General features: G+C 34.4%; 2 protein-coding genes across 3 annotated transcripts; both read right to left on the bottom strand.

The window, feature by feature from the left end:
* Window positions 1–921: 921 nt before the first annotated feature.
* LOC112507946 (multiple organellar RNA editing factor 8, chloroplastic/mitochondrial-like) lies at window positions 922–3,318 on the bottom strand. Its single transcript, XM_025112703.1, has 4 exons — window positions 2,906–3,318; window positions 2,443–2,540; window positions 2,290–2,355; window positions 922–1,984 (listed from the first exon to the last, which is right to left on the bottom strand). The coding sequence occupies exons 1-4, from the start codon at window positions 3,265–3,267 to the stop codon at window positions 1,275–1,277; spliced, it is 1,236 nt and encodes a 411-aa protein (XP_024968471.1). The 5' UTR covers window positions 3,268–3,318; the 3' UTR covers window positions 922–1,274.
* A 621-nt stretch (window positions 3,319–3,939) lies between these two features.
* LOC112507273 (cold-responsive protein kinase 1-like) lies at window positions 3,940–10,213 on the bottom strand. Of its 2 annotated transcripts, none has more exons than XM_025111788.1 (8): window positions 9,811–10,213; window positions 8,980–9,084; window positions 8,831–8,866; window positions 7,859–7,974; window positions 7,571–7,781; window positions 7,251–7,488; window positions 6,388–6,538; window positions 3,940–4,653 (listed from the first exon to the last, which is right to left on the bottom strand). In XM_025111788.1, the coding sequence occupies exons 2-8, from the start codon at window positions 9,038–9,040 to the stop codon at window positions 4,291–4,293; spliced, it is 1,176 nt and encodes a 391-aa protein (XP_024967556.1). In that variant the 5' UTR covers window positions 9,041–9,084; window positions 9,811–10,213; the 3' UTR covers window positions 3,940–4,290. The 2 variants fall into 2 exon arrangements, with proteins under 2 accessions (XP_024967556.1, XP_024967557.1); XM_025111789.1 differs by having other exon boundaries at window positions 7,595–7,781.
* Window positions 10,214–16,465: the final 6,252 nt, after the last annotated feature.

The raw sequence follows: 16,465 nt of genomic DNA, 5'->3' as shown, positions 1-16,465 counted from the left end.
CAATCTCAAGTGATTGTGTCTTACGTATTCGGTCATAACAATCCAAATAATCATTGAAGCAAATGCGAACTTGAATCAATTCCAGTGCAAGTCACGCCCTTCGACCCCAAAGCACTATGCAACTAAAGAAAGAGATCCCTAAACTACGGTGCTAGTTTGGCTAGTTAGGGACCGTTTACCAAATGCTTACTCGGGTAAGCGTTTATCAAGTCACATTCCCTTATCGGATGAATATGCCAAAGACTAAGAATCTTACCTGGTAAGAGCGAATGCACGAACCGAAAGTCTTACCCGGTAAGCGATGAAGACAACTCTTACCACATTTAGAGCTTACCGGGTAATCGTTACATTCGACGTCGTTTTGGTAGACTAAAATCTTACCCGATAAGTAAAAGATAGACTTGAAATTTACCGTTAAGTGCTTACCGGGTAAGTGTTTAGGTAAACGGCCCCTTAGTAAATATCTGGAAGTTGCGAAAAGAACCAGAAATTAGCCTTCAAAATTCTTCCCAATGTGCCAATATATGGAAGTCACAGTATCATTGATGAATCACAGTATTGAAGTCCATATAAATACCTAATCTATTATGATTGGAACTACTTTTAAACCAGTTTGTTAGATCAATTATACTATTAACACGGATCTCAGATCTGTTTGACCTGGCAGTATGTGAGTCTTTGAGCACCTAGAAGGTCAGGAGTTCAAACCTCACAAAAAATGAAGAGGGTGTATGAGTCTATTTATTCTATTTGCTGTATATACGTTCAACCAGCATCCGATGGTTCCAAGTCTACTATTGTTCACTTTTGACAAAAATAGACAGGCGGAAATATCAATGATTCCAAATCCAACCAAATCATAGACAAAAGACCATGAGAAACATATTATAGCACCATCTTATGTTCACGTGACACTAGGTGAATAGAAGCATGTCCGCCGGTTCGTACCATAGCCATATACCACAGATCACAGTAAGCTAAAATCTGCAACAGCATATTAGAATCCACATGCACAGCCAAGACTGAAAGCAACAAGTTCACAACCAAATGCAACACCAATGGATCATAATGGTATGACTAAGCTATACAATATTTCCGATGCCAGATCTTCAGAGAAGTGTGATTCTGCAAACATCGTTCACAGTTTTTGCACACGGTACAAAATCTGTAGAAGAAGCAAAAGTACCATTGGAGGACCATCTTAACAGCTTAAGGAGAACTGACCAATCTCCATAACTGGAAAGAATTGGCCGTTGAGATCCATGATATACTCTTTATTCGTAGTTTGAGGCAGCCGGAATGTCTCTTCCAGGTACGTCCTGGTTCTGATAAGGGTTTCCACCGCCTACATTGGGAGCATAACCGTTTGGCCCTGGTCCAGATTGGTATGGCATTCCTCCATTGTTTGGTCCATACTGCGGCTGCTGCTGCTGGTAGTTGGGAGCGTTATTAGGCATCCCTCCACCCATGTTTTGAGGCCTCATTCCTCCCATGTTATTTGGAGGCATGGGAGGCGGTGGGCCTCCACTGTACGATGGAGGTGGACCCTGCCAGTTATTGGATTGACCTCCATGAAAATTGGGTGGCCCTCCCATGCCACCACCTTGTTGTCTTCCTCCCATGTTTGGTGGTGGTGCACCTCCCATGTTTGCGGGTGGACCTCCTCCCATGTTCGGTGGTGGTGCACCTCCCATGGTCGGTGGTCCTCCTCCCATGTTTGGTGGCGGTGCACCTCCCATGTTGGGAGGTCCTCCGCCCATGTTGGGTGGTCCTCCGCCCATGTTGGGAGGTCCTCCGCCCATGTTGGGAGGTCCACGGTTGTTTTGCATGTTCTCTCTCCTCCTTTCAAAATTTCTTGATCTGTCAAAGTTGCGAGGCCTGTCATTCCTCCTGTTCCTCTCATTGGCCCGAGCATTGTTTCTGATCCACTCCTCATGGTACTTTGGATCATATGGAACAGCTTTACCATCGATAAATGGTTCCCCTGATGCAAACGCAAACATTGTGAGCATTTATCTGATAGTCATACTACTCTTCGTCAAGAAATCATAATTCATAACACCAGAAACTATACCAACTATAATCAGTATAGTCCCTAATTAAAAAGACCCAAAAAACATGCTTTTCATCAGTTTCATCTTCATCTTGTAAGGTCTCATCAATAAAATAATTTTCGTAATCACCAGACTACAGACCACATATACACAGGAATGAAAAAAAAGAAACAAGTTTCAAGATTATAACAGCAAACCCGCAGATAACTACTAAACAATCAATAGAATGTGATACCTCCGTAATCCTTGTTCTTAACATCCAGGTAAGAATCAGGTAGCACCCAACGAACTCCGGGTAACTCTGATAAAAATAGCAAAAAGTACAAAATTTATTCGTCAGTAAACAATCTACAAAGGGTAAAATTGAAGAACTGAGAGATCCAATTACCTTTGATCTTGTAAGAGAGTTCTTCAGACACCAAGGCTCCAAAAGCATAATAGCATCTTGTTGAAACTGAGTAGATTTTCATCCTTGCTTCATCATAGCTAAAAAATAAACAGCAAACTTAATTCCAGCATAACTCCAACCAGTTTTTTGTAAGAATAACACGCACAAATCAATACAAAGACATCCAAGACCCGATCTTTTATAACTTATGCACTATCCAAAATACCTCCTTGACCCTTTCTTGTCATAACATGTGTATCATTATCCTAGCGATGCATACAATCAAGCTTTTTAGCGATATGAATACCATCAAACAATTTGTATAATCAAGCGTTAAAACTAAACGAATAACTAATTTCAGCAATAAAATGGTTTGAAATTTCCACGAAACAAACACGGTTAACCTGTATCAGACGGACGATAAATTTTCAATTTTCACAATAAAACATGAAATGATTCTCACCTGCCCACAACCTGAGCTAGGGTGTTGATATACGAATCAATTATCTCATCTCTCGTAGGCTCGCCTTCGGGTTTCTCCACCACGACAAGCCAGTGCTCAAAATCGCAACCATCAAGAAGAATCGTCTCCTTTGGGGGACGATTAGTCCAATTAGGGTTGGAATCATTCAGAGAAGATGTGGTCTGACGAGTAGAGAAAGCACGAACATTGGTCGGCGCAAGGGAGGACTGACGGAGATTGGCGGCAGCGATGGAGACGATAGGGCGGAGGCGTAGAAGATAAGAAGAATTAGTGGAGAAGCGTGGGATTAGGGTTTGATTGGCGGAGGAGAGAAGAGTGCGAAGGAGAAGGCGAGTCGCCATTTTTAGGGATGTCGATTGTCTGGTTTTTGGGCGTTTAAAACCCTAGTTATCGATGAGGGTTTAGAAGGCTCTTTTTCTAGACGATGAGGACAATGACGAAATTGCCCTTTGAGTGAGTCGGTACAAATATCTTCAACAAATTTACATAAATAGTCCCTGAACATTTTGTATATATTCTGTTTATAATTTTAAGAGCATGTTCTAATTTTGGTCCCTAAGATTTTATGAAATCTTTAAAAATCTAGAAATCGTCCTTGTCAAAGCAAAATAAAACCCATAAGGACGATTTCTAGACTTATCAAAGTTTAAGTTCCATTTTTAAAGATTTTATTAAACCTCAAGGATCAAAATTAGAGTTTACTATAATTTTTACAACAGTAATTTATTTGTCTAATTTTTTTTATTAACCTGGATATTCAACCCACTATGGGAGCTGACTAATCTCAGGACGACCACCTGCTTTGCAGATAGCCCGGAGTCACCGCATTTGAACCTCCATGGCCACAAAGGGAATTTTTATTCCTCTTTGGATTTGAATCGCATTCGACTTTTCGATTTTTCGTGTCTACCATTTCTGGTTATGTTGAATCGGGGGTCTTTTTATGTGTTATGTTCTTTGCTATTTGTTCTGCTTTTTTTGCGTCTTGCAAAAAGCCTTTGTTCGACTTCTGCGATATAAACATCGATTGCTCGATGACTCTACAACACATGTTCGATTATATCCACCAGCATTCAGACAAATCCTACAGTTTTCTCTTCAACACCATCTAAACATTTTAAACTCGAAACCCAAAAAAGAAATAGAACTTACGGGAACCAATCCGTCCCATAATGACTCTTGCACTTACTACATGTCTACAAAAAAATTGACACATCTACAATACTCGACCATTTTGGGCATCGATCACCAAGAATTCTCAAGTTAACCGCCCATTTGTACATCCTGAATAGCGAGCGTTTTTCTCAATTTCTTTAAAAATGATTATGATCATAAACGGGAGTAAGAACGGGGGCGCCTCGAGATCATCTATCAGTGATTGACGTGAAGGTCATGGTGGCATGCGATGACGACGTGTTTCCATACGTCGTGGAATCCTCGGGCTTTCCTGAGCCACTAGATGATGTACCTGATGTGTTATTTTTTGCGGTTTTGAAATTCTTGAGCTCGGATAGTAAGCCTGGATCGGATAAATCTTTTTCGTTAATACTCATTTCGTCTTTTAACATCCTCAAGGCATCAGACATGGATGGTCGGTTTTTGGGACGACTTTGAGTGCAAAGAAGACCGATCTTTAAGTACAAGCAAGCTTCATCCATATCGACATCCTTTCCCATTGAAGTATCCACCATTCTTTCTAGCTCTCCTTCCCTGTATTGTTCCCATACCTGAAAAGAGGAAATGTTAAGCCATAGAAAGTGTGGGCGTTCCAATCTTTTTGGAGGTTGTGTTACACATGTATCAAGACTATAGTAATCAATAAAAGAAACAATACAAATTCGTATCATATATTATAGTAAAAGTCTTACAAATTAAAGCAACAAAAATGTTTTAAAATGACAGTAACGTACGAATATCACTTTAATAGAATCATTTTTCTCTCATTCTTCGGAAGCATAATGGGTAATTACCAAATCGGGTAAAAGAGTAAAAGCCTAAATCATTATATTACGGCTAAAACGTTATAACTGAGTAAAGGTTAAATCTCACATTACAAAGCCCTAGGTACGGCTTGTTGAATCACCTCCAGAATCATATGATCAAATGATCAAAAAAATTGAGGGCTTTAGTCATTTTTTCCTGATTACCGCTCTATGACTAGATTCCTGATAAGGTATGTTAAATGGTGCCTCAATATCCTATGGTTTTTTGGATAGTAAATTTGGGCGCACAGCTTATACCCTCACGGATCACGGCCGCATAAAACATGCTTTTTGGAGACAGCAAGCTTTTGGGGGCGTGGTCGTGATCACTGTTCACAACTTTTCAGCAGATTTTCTTTTCCCTATATAAGGGATTGTGTCCCTTTTGCGATCAAACTTCTTGGGCCACGAAAATATGATTATCTTTGCTTGGAAGACTCGTCTTTGCCAACTACAACTTTCACCATTTTAGCTTCTTCAAGCTTACACTCGATATTTATCCCTTTTTGAGTGCTTTCTCAAAATAGATGAAGCTCATAGGATACATTCTCAGCTGATGAACATGTTTAGATATCTCCCACTTTATCTTTTCTATTTCCAAATAAACACACTCACCATAGTTGTGATTCTACTCCTTCAAGAGCATCTTAATCGTCATCTTTCACTGGTGAATTTCTCTCGGTGATCTCCTCCACCCGTGCTCTTGATTTGGGTTTCCACGTAGATATCGGTGTTTTCTTCTAACTCTATCTCTTTACTTTGTGTTGGATGCATATTTAGTAGGTGAATCATCGTATTTGCATGTTTTGGAATTTGTCTTGTACACTAAGAACACCCTTGAGTGTTCAAGCTAGAGATTCATTGGGATCACTAACTTATCCCTTGTTTGACTATGGTTAAACTCTCTAATTTGGATTAAGTTACATTATCTCCTTTCCGTTTTACAACAAGGTGGATACATAGTTGACGAATATGGTCATGCATTTAAGAATATTGTTTAGGGTTTAGGGGTAGTTGTGGCCGTGAGATCAACTTATAACTTGTGAAACTCCGAATAATGAACGCAACATATGCAACAACTGCATGGTAATAGAAATGAGTACTCGCATAACCAACCTATTCAGGGAGTCATTCTCTTGGATAGTGCAAGTTACTCCCTCTGTCCAAAACTATAATCCACAATGAAAAAGGCATATAGTTTTAGAATGTGTAATTATTTCACTTTTTAATTAACTGCATGAAAATTTACTCATAATAATAGAGGGAGTAATGAATTTCTTCATCCTTAATTGGAAAGTAGGCACTTACTTTTGAAAGTGGACACTTATTTTGGGACAAACTACAAATAGAAGCGTGAACCCTTATTTTGGGACAGAGGGAGTACATAAAAATGTGCATAATGGGAATTGAATGAAGAATTTACACGTTAAAGCAACGAATTTTCATGTTGTAATAGGAACTGAATGAAGAATTGCATACCCTTTCAAGAAGATATTGTTCTTCAATAGGTAAACGCTTGTTTTGGTTGGGTCTACCAGTAACAATTTCCAAAAGCAGAACACCAAAGCTGTAGATGTCTGCTTTCCTCGTCAACTGGCCTCGTATCGCATACTCAGGAGCCAAATAGCCTCTGCAATGAACCAATACCAAAATATTAGTACTACGATAAGGAACATGAGTCAAGGGGAACTTGTTAAATGAGGTTATACACACTTCACCTCCGTCCCAAAATAAGTGTCCATATTTCTATTTTAGTTTGTTCCAAAGTAAGTGTCCACTTCAAAAATAATGGTGTCCCTTTCTGTTGTGGACATTTATTTTGGGGTATAATTGAAATAGTAAAATGGCAACCACACTTGAACAGTAAAATGTTGCACAAAAAAAATCAAATATCTGCACTAGGTGTTTAGGGGCAGGTTCCTTTAGAAACCGGGGACCCCCTATAGTACGACACGTGGCATATTCATCAGGAATATGTATTCATCTTGAATGTTGTAGCATATTCATAATGAATGTGTGATTCATGATGAATAGCACGTCCATATTCATCACGATTGTGTGATTCATGATGAATAACACGTCCATATTCATCATTAATTTGTGATTTATGATGATAAACACATCCATATTATCATGAATATGATGAATATTCATCCTGAAGAGGGACATGTGGCACACTGTGGGCTGTTCCAAGGTTACAAATCAATTTTGGGTTCCGAACAAAACTTCCCTCCGGTATTTAATGCCTGTAAAAGCTGAGCACGCCACCTTATTCTGATGAGGGGTGTCATCAATCATATGGCAGTTTCTTACGAATATAGAGTGAGAGGTGTTGAGCTTACTGAGTTCCTGCAATGCGCGTGCTAACATGAGTCAGATGAGAGGGGAAAAGCTTTGCTAGACCAAAATCTGAAATCTTTGGGGTAAAATCTTCATCAAGCAAGATATTGCTTGCCTTGATGTCCCTATGAATAATATGAGGTTGCACTTCCTCATGAAGATAAGCAAGCCCCTTGGCGACACCGATGCAGATCTTCCTTCGAACTTCCCATGTAAATTTAATGCTACACTGACCACTCCCTACGCATGACAGACCAAAATTCTTCAAGAGAACACCAAAAGAACAAACCGCATTACAGATGAAGAACAGTGTTTCAATTACCAAGTAAAGTTTGATCTACACTACCATTTTTAAGATAGCCATAGACCAAGATTCTATGATCTCCTTCCACGCAACAACCATGCAACTTGACCAGGTTTTCATGTTGTATGTCTGAAATAACAGTTATCTCAGTCATGAACTCTCGCAATCCCTGCCTAGACTCAGCACCAAGAACCTTTACAGCAATTACTGTGCCATCTTTTAGCATACCCTAAAGATTCTTTAAGAGATCAGAAAGTAGTGTTTATCTAAATATGAAGAGGGTTGATTTGAAATATTTGTAATTACCTTGAACACGGAACCAAAACCCCCCTCCCCAATCTTATTTTCAGGTTTGAAATCTTCGGTTGCAAGTCGCAAATCTCTGTATGTATAAAATCTCATATTCTCAACATCCAAAAGTTCTGCATCCAAAACGTAATCTAATAAGATGCTTTAGCCAGAGAGTAAAGACACACCAACATTTAGAAACCACGAAATCTACCTCGATGCATGTGACTTCTTTGTGCATTTTAATCTGACATTGAGAAACTTTAAACTAAAACTTAAAAAGCATAATAGATGTATAATTATCTCACTCATAAGTCTTTCTATGGATAAAAGTTCTTTGTGGAGAAAGTCTTCATGGTGATGGTCCGATAACCCCAAATACTTGTTATATATCAAAGCTAAAAGACAAAGGTTATTGGACACTCATGAATTATAGGCTTTTAATATAAGCACATTAGAAGACTATTAGCCTATTTCATATGGTTACAAATTTAATTCTACCGTAGACAAACCATTTATGTCTTTTAAGATGTTCATATTTTCCCATGCATGCACCTAAACTTTCAATGAAAGCCACTAACCCTTTTAGAGCAGTTATGTTTCATAATAAGAAAGCATTGAGTAAATACGAAAAACTTTGAGCATTGCGTTTGGTACATGGGACCGGACAAGGCAGGACAAAACAAAACTCAATGTTCCACGTTCGTGGTGACATGAGACAAAACAAAAACTCATTGTTCCATGTTTGTGATGACATGGGACAAGGACATGCTACCTATTCGGGCCAAAAATGGGACAAAAACTAATAAATTACTAATCTACCCTCGTTTGATATAACCTTACTATCTAATTTGTTTTAAGGGTCACCACCGCCCATTGCCTCCAACACCAATTATGTCCTATCCGGTCCTGTTCAGTTGTCCTGTCTAGTCCAATCATGTATGTGTACCGAATGCTACCTAAATGATCTTAGCAGGTGGTCTAACTTACCTCTACTAACATCAAGGTGGTTCCCCCGATTGTTTGCTGAAAGTTTCCAAGAAAATTGTTAGCATCACACAAACTATTATTATCATGTAAGTGGAAAAAGAGTTGAAGAAACACTACTTGAAACATGAATTACATATAAATTCCGTTACCTCTATGATCATCCACCGTTGAGGAAGCTACCTTCCCAAAACAACAACTAAACTTAGTCATGGCAAGGAATTCTCTATTTTAACAGGGATGATTATGTCAAATGCCTGTGAATGCCATACCAAAATGATTCGGTAAGTGCAAAAGGATGTCATGTGTCATTGAAGAGGAAAGCAAAAATACATATAACCTGTAAATGTATATATACACACACACAGAAAACAAATCAAATGCAAACCACTGGAAGGTTACAATCCATACAAACCAATCACAACTAGAATATTTGGCTTCATGAATATATCGAAAGCGTTGATCATAATTAAAGAACTCAAATCATCTTCCATAAATATTCAAATCATAATAAATGAATCTTGATCATTTCCATAAATATATTAATTGATTGGTTTTTATGGTTTATACCTTTCCATAGTTTGTATCTCTCTCTATATATAACAGAAATTATCATTCTACAACATAATGCAACAAAAATTCAAAATCAACAACATAAACAGGACCAATTTAATCTCTTACAGTTACATGAGCAAAGTAATAATCATTGCATTAGCACCTCAACCAGAATGGCAACAAATAATGAGTGAAAGTACTAATTAATAAGTATGCAATCTGAAAGCATACTTTTTCTATAAAAATAAACACCCTTGGTAGTAATTCTCTGTTTTCCTTCTAAAATTTCCTCAAGCCTAACTAAAATTCATGTTGAATCAGTAAAAAAAATCCATTAAATTACAATAACCTTATCCAAATACAAACTCAAATAATTTGATACTATATCTACAACATAATTTTCAAAACAAAAAAAAACCCATACGTACCTAAAGAAACCAATATCAATACCGGAACCTGGATGAAAACGAACACTAAAAAGGTCAAAGATATCGATTTCCGAGGAAGTTCATACAGTCTAAAACCGGAATTTCTGTAGAAAATCCCAAGATAAGAGGCGTGTAAATGAATCAAAACATCTGGTTCATCCGTACAAGGGTAGGTACAAATAGGGGAAGATGATATGAAATCAAAGAAGAAAGGATCTAGCTAAGATGGCTGAGGATGAAGGAATGAATTGATCAACAGGAGTCGCCATTGTCATGTAATGAAGCAATTAGAGGCGTGTGCAGCGAGTGGAGAAAGGTCAATAATGAAGAATTTGGAACGGCGATGCGTCCTTTGACTTTTGGTCGAAGAAGACTCTTTCGTTCTCACATATCGCTCTTCCACCTCAAAAAAAGTAGATTCAACTTCATATAAATAGATTTTATACATTTAAAATTAAAATTAATCGACAAATTACATAAATAAATAAAAAACGTAATTTAACTTGATTTTTATTTTGTATAGCATATTTTTATACCTTTTATTTTGTTATCTAAGATGCAAAAATTTTAAACATTTAATAATCAGTTGAAACATTAACCGATTATCATGTTGATGTGGTATCCAACTCAATATCATTTGTTAACGTGGTTAGTGACATAAATTTTTTAAAATTTAAAATTAGTCTTTTTTAAATTTAAAATTAGTCTTCAACCGGTTATTTAGGTACCAAAATGAAAGTTCTGAAAGTTCTAAAAGTACGTTATTCAAAATAAGAATCAAATTAAAATATGTTACATTTTTATGTTACGTCGGAAGAACGAAGCAATGGCCTTTACCACCATGTACACCACCTGGGTCCATCTTTGCATGTACCACTATGTTTTCTTTTAAAGTATATAATATTTATAGACAACAAATTAGAACAAATAAACTCACATACTTTATTCACATTTGGTGAGGTTTGAAACTCTTTGACATGTTAGGAGGCCAAAGACTCACATACTATTAGACCAAAGGTCATTTGGTTTATTTCTCACTGTAATATGTTTACAATGTAATTTTTCTTATATAAAATTGTTTTGTTTTGTTTTATATTGGATAACATTTTCACCAGTGTCGATATTTACTTGTAGATCGTAGTTATAGCTGACAATTCATTATCAGTACATAGCTACGATGGACATGTTAATTGATTTCAGTATTAGTTATCAATTGATCGAAAAGTCATATTGCCAATGCTTACATCAATTAACCAATGTCGTAATTGGTTTGTGGGTTTGATGGAATTTAATTTCATTTCAATCTCATGTTTGGTGTAAAAAAGGTATGGAACTGAAATCCCATAAATATTGGATTCAAAAATCTCACAGAAATAATTGGTATTTTATTTTAATAAACTTGATTTTCAAATTAAAAAAAATCTTTATACAAATTTATCCCCCCCCCCCCCTTTCTTTAAATTAGCCTTTATGTAAATGTTAAAATATTTATATAAACTCTAATTGAAATATGAATTAAGTTATAAAAATGACAAATTAGGGGTTGTTTGTTTATCTCTTAATAGTTTCATTAAGAGGCAACATATGAATCGTTAAGAGGTGAAAATTGTTTGGCATAAAAAAAGTCAGTCTCTTAATGGTTCTAAAATCCTTTGAATAATTTTGTATCTTGGATCTCCCTTAACCATTAAGAGCCCTAATTTCATTGTACACAATTACCAAACAATTATATTTCATTTTGTATTATATCATGAGAGCCTCTTAATCATTCTGGTCACTTAATCATTCTACACCAAATCATTCAGCAATTGCCAAACATTAATAGCTCTATTTTCTTAAAAAAAGGTAGTTAAGAACGTCAATCATTTTAATCACTTTTTTTTCAAATATGGCAATTTTGTTATTTTATAAAAAAAAAGATTTTTCTAAAAGAATAATGAGAATTTCTTTGTGGACCACATAACATAAGCCTCATGTATTTGAATATTACATCATATTATCCCCAACAACCCATTTTCAACGCTTAATGTGGTGAATGAATGTACAAAAATACCCTTAAAAATATACTATTTAAATTTTTTTTAATGCTTAATTATTTATGAAGTACTTAAAATATATCCAAATAAAGAAAAGGAATCTTCTTAAAATTTATTCTCCTTAATTCAATTTCAACGAGCGCTATATTTTATTGTATAAGTGGTTACGTTCGGTAAGCACTCTAAATTATTACATTTTAACGTAACTGTCATAAATTTGATATTTTGTTATACGTGGAAAATGTGGAATGGTTGACTTGAATTCGGTGATGTTATCTAGAAAATCAACTACATATATTTGATTTTGATTTCAAGTAGTTTCACAGTTATTATGTTCAACGTGTTTATGAAATCAATCATACACCTTGATCGGTTCACGTGTTTATGAAATCAATCAACGTGTTTAAGTGGATTTTTTACGGATAATTACTTGAGATTTCATGGACCCATGGACTATTTAGATAAAATGTGTTAGATGTCACTGTAAATAAAAAGGGAAAAAATGTAAATTGATTTTTTCAACATTTCGGAATTGGTAACATAAAAGTACAACAATTAGTTCATAGGTTCGACTTATCGGTTATTATTACATCTCTAACAGATTCTTCAAAATGAAGGTTTTGGAGATTTTGGGGATGTTTTTTGCTTCATTATGTTCTCTAAAACCTTATATTCAAAAGGGCAAACTGTATGAAAAAATATGTCACCCAGAATAGGAATCAAGTTAAAGTACATTATTTTTTTTATGCAATTTGCCCTATTCACAATGGAGAAAAAGTAGAAGAGAGTGTGTAAAATTCTCCAAATTTGAAGAATTACTAAAAGGGCAAATTGCATGAAAAAGTAACGTACTTTAACTTGATTCCTATTTTGGGTAACGTACTTTCAAAACTTCCATTTTGGTACCTAAGATGTAAAGTTTTAAACATTTAAGTACCCATATTCTTTTAAACTTATTATAAATTCTTTTGAAGTTTCATTTTCATTTTCATTCCCCCTAGTTTAACCTAGAATCAAAACTTGGGCTTCTAGCATAATGAGTCCATTATGTTGTATAAAATCAAATAGTTTCTTTTATTTTCATTCTCATTGATTACTGCCTAATGCCTCTAAGCAAACACCAATTTATTCTTTTATTAAATAATTGTCAACTTACGGGTGCTTATCATACCCCTATAAACTACACAACCCATCTATACCATATAAAAACATGCAGTTTACAACTTTCACTTATAGTATTCAATTTGTATTCTTTTTCAAACCACGCTAGCGACCATCCGCACATCACATTTGCTCTTTGAGGTATCTACGGTTTGGTTTGTGGTTTGGGAAGAAAAAAACTCAACCTGCTTACGCGGTTTGCTTTCCGATTTTGTCTTATACTTTGCATTCTTACATAAACAAATTTGGGCAAAAAAAAGTTGATTATCTGCAACCCAAATGGTCCTATACGAAACCCATATCCAAGGACACTAATGTGAGGGACATTTTCTTGACTCACTCAGCGATTGAAGCAATCATCCAAGGGGGGCTGAGATTAAACCCATGACATGTTTTGTATTTGGGTAAAGTTTTCCACCTTTTTGTCAACTGAACTACATGGTAAATCATGGCCTCATAGGGAAGTATGAAAAATTTCAACGAACTTTTATATTTTGTATGATTAAGTCCCATATTTTTTGAACAAATAAAATTTTGGATTTTATATAAATAAATCAAGAGCAATTAAAAAAGGGGGTTTTAGATTTTTCTCATAATTTTACCATATTAACTAGTTTTATGAGTTAAAAATAATCTATTTAATCGGTTTTAGAATGTTCATTGATTTTTATTTGTGCAATTGTTCAGCGGGTAAGCATAAAGGTTCTCCCGTTAAGACCGACTACAACAAGCTCCACTTCTAAGAAATCAATCCATTTTTGAAACTTAAATTAATCGCTCAAAATCAAAAAAATCTGTCGAGATCTTCCCGAGTAAGCATTTGGTAAACGACTCAAACTAAAAAAAATACAAATTTATAATTATTGTTGCCCTAGTGGGAGGGTATTGAAATTCAATGACAACAAGAAGTAGGCCAAGAGAATTTGTGGGATAATTTTGGCAAGTGGCTAAAACTACAAATATATATATATATATATATATATATATATATATATATATATATATGTAATAAATGCTTTTAATATTTTTACTTTTTGTAATCTAAAATATTTATTCACCATTGTCTTATATAGAGAGTTATTTGGGATCATGTGAGACCAAAGGTTTTTCGTGAGACCCGTAAGACCAATTTTTAACCATTAGATTAGATTTATAATCTGAATATTAATATTCACGAAATGGCCATGCGACTTCTCAATAATTACAAAATTGTCAATGTGAAACTTTAGACCATTAGATCATTAGCTTATAAAATTGATCAATGAATATAAATTGATCTTACGGGTCTCACGAAAAACAATTTAGTCTCACGTGAACCCAACCATATATATATATATATATATATATATATATAGGGTATATTTCAAATGCAACCATGTCCATTTATACAACCAATACAACCCAATTAATTGAGATATTTATAGAAATGATGAGAGTTTATTTATTATGATTTGAATATTTATGGAARATGATATGGTTCATTAATTATGATCAATACTTTATATTAAGAAACAATCAAAACTTCTATGAAATTACATATTCATCAACTTAAATGGACGGTTGAGATTGAGTTGTATTGGTTGTACAAATGTAAAGAGTTGTATAATAACCAACCTCTATATATATATATATGTACTATCTATCTATCTGTATAAACTCAACCATTAATAAAAACAATTTAAACCAATTAATTAAGATATTTATAGAAACTTAAAATTTATTTATAAGGATTTAGATATTTGTGAAAGATTATCAGAATTCATTTATTATGATTAACGTTTAATATTATGAAACAATCAAAATATTCATTAAATCATATATTCATTAGACAAATTGGATGGTTGAGATTGATTTATTCTAATGATTGAGTTTGTAAAATCAAACCACTTTGTATAACCAATGCAATTCAATCAATTAATATATTTATGAAAATGATGAGAGTTCATTTATTATAATTTGAATATTTATGATAGATAACTAGGGTTCATTAATTATGATCAACACTTTATATTAAAAAACAATGAAAACTTTTATGAAATCACAATATCACATATTCATCAAATTAAATGGACGGTTGAGATTGAACTGTATTTGTTGTACAAATGTAAATGATTGCATAATAACTTATATATATATATATATTATCCGTAGTTAAGAGTATATAATTTGTTAGTAATATCTTTGATTTGCTATAATATACGACTTAGAGAAAACTAGTTACACGTATATGTATTTTTAATATATTCTTATAAGTAATAATAGACGATACATTGAAGTAATATATATCAAATAATATTTTTTTTGAACGGTATCCATTTACTAAAACTAAATTCTCAATGTCTGAATGAACAATACAATTTAAGTGTTCTTCCACCGTCATAAATTGCATATGTATGAATGAACACTATAATTGAAGTGTTCTTCCATTATTATAAATTGCATATGTCGTACCATGACATTAAACGACCTATATGTAGGTGTAGGTCCAGTATGAGATCGTGACGTGATAAAACAAAAGATAATTAAAAATTTAAGACACCCATGTAAAAGAGCTGAAAATTTTGTGGCTTCTAAAGGCTTCAACTCGTGCTTGTGCTCGAAATGTTTCTCCCGTTGCATAAACGACACCGCCTACCGCAACGTGTGGGGGCCATCTCTGAATGATTTGCCAATGGACGACTTTGTTTGTAGGTTTGAAAGGTTCAAATTCACCATAAATTTGGTCAACATGTCATGTACCATTCCAAAGTCATAGTAGTAATCATATGAATGAACATGATTGTTGAATACATATTGATTTTAAGTAAAGTTTTAATGAGTTCGTTTGTTAGTGACTGACGATGATTTTTATGAGATTAAGGGGGTATTTGGGATTGCTTATTTGAAACAACTTTTGTTTTTCTACAAAAGCACTTATCAACTTATTATACTTTAGAAGAGTTTAACTTCTTCAAAAACTTCTTATTACCGGTTTGGCACCGGTATAAGTTGTTTATCCAAACACTCAAAAATACTTATTACAGGTATCACACCCGAATAAGTCAATAAGTTGTTTTTATAAGCAAACCCAACCCCTCCCCCCTAAGAACATGCCTCTAACTATTTTTAAGCCCTCGTAATTCTATTCCGTTAGGTCACAGGTGAATTGGTGAGGTCAAATTTTAGTAAGAGGTAAGATACCTCAGCTGTATTTATAGTTTAATAACTGATCTTTTAAATCAATTATTAAAACCATCTAATTTTTGAAAGCTGTTATAAGAACCATTCATTTTTTCGAGAACTGTTTAAAATCATTCTAACTTTGTTGTATATTACAAGTTTTTGATGTCAAAATTACTCAAAATAATAAAACTTGAACACTGTAATGATTATAACGACTTTAAAGTTTCATGAACAAATGAAACAAAACGTGTTATCATTTTAAAGACGGAATTTATAATTTACTCTTTCAATTATAA

This window comes from Cynara cardunculus, assembly GCF_001531365.2.
Source record: "Cynara cardunculus var. scolymus isolate 2C chromosome LG 2, CcrdV1, whole genome shotgun sequence".
NCBI classification, from domain to species: Eukaryota; Viridiplantae; Streptophyta; class Magnoliopsida; order Asterales; family Asteraceae; genus Cynara; species Cynara cardunculus.
This window is presented reverse-complemented; position numbering and strand designations above follow the sequence as displayed.

Excerpts from the sequence above, each read along its gene's own strand:
- LOC112507273 (XM_025111788.1), bottom strand. The coding sequence starts at position 9,040 with ATGACTAAGTTTAGTTGTTGTTTTGGGAAGGTAGCTTCCTCAACGGTG. Across the intron at positions 8,867-8,979 it reads AACGGTGGATGATCATAGAG|CAAACAATCGGGGGAACCAC; the intron begins GTAACGGAATTT and ends GGAAACTTTCAG. Across the intron at positions 7,782-7,858 it reads GTTTTGGTTCCGTGTTCAAG|GGTATGCTAAAAGATGGCAC; the intron begins GTAATTACAAAT and ends AAGAATCTTTAG.
- LOC112507946 (XM_025112703.1), bottom strand. The coding sequence starts at position 3,267 with ATGGCGACTCGCCTTCTCCTTCGCACTCTTCTCTCCTCCGCCAATCAA. Across the intron at positions 2,356-2,442 it reads ACTCTCTTACAAGATCAAAG|AGTTACCCGGAGTTCGTTGG; the intron begins GTAATTGGATCT and ends TATTTTTATCAG. Across the intron at positions 1,985-2,289 it reads TAAGAACAAGGATTACGGAG|GGGAACCATTTATCGATGGT; the intron begins GTATCACATTCT and ends CGTTTGCATCAG.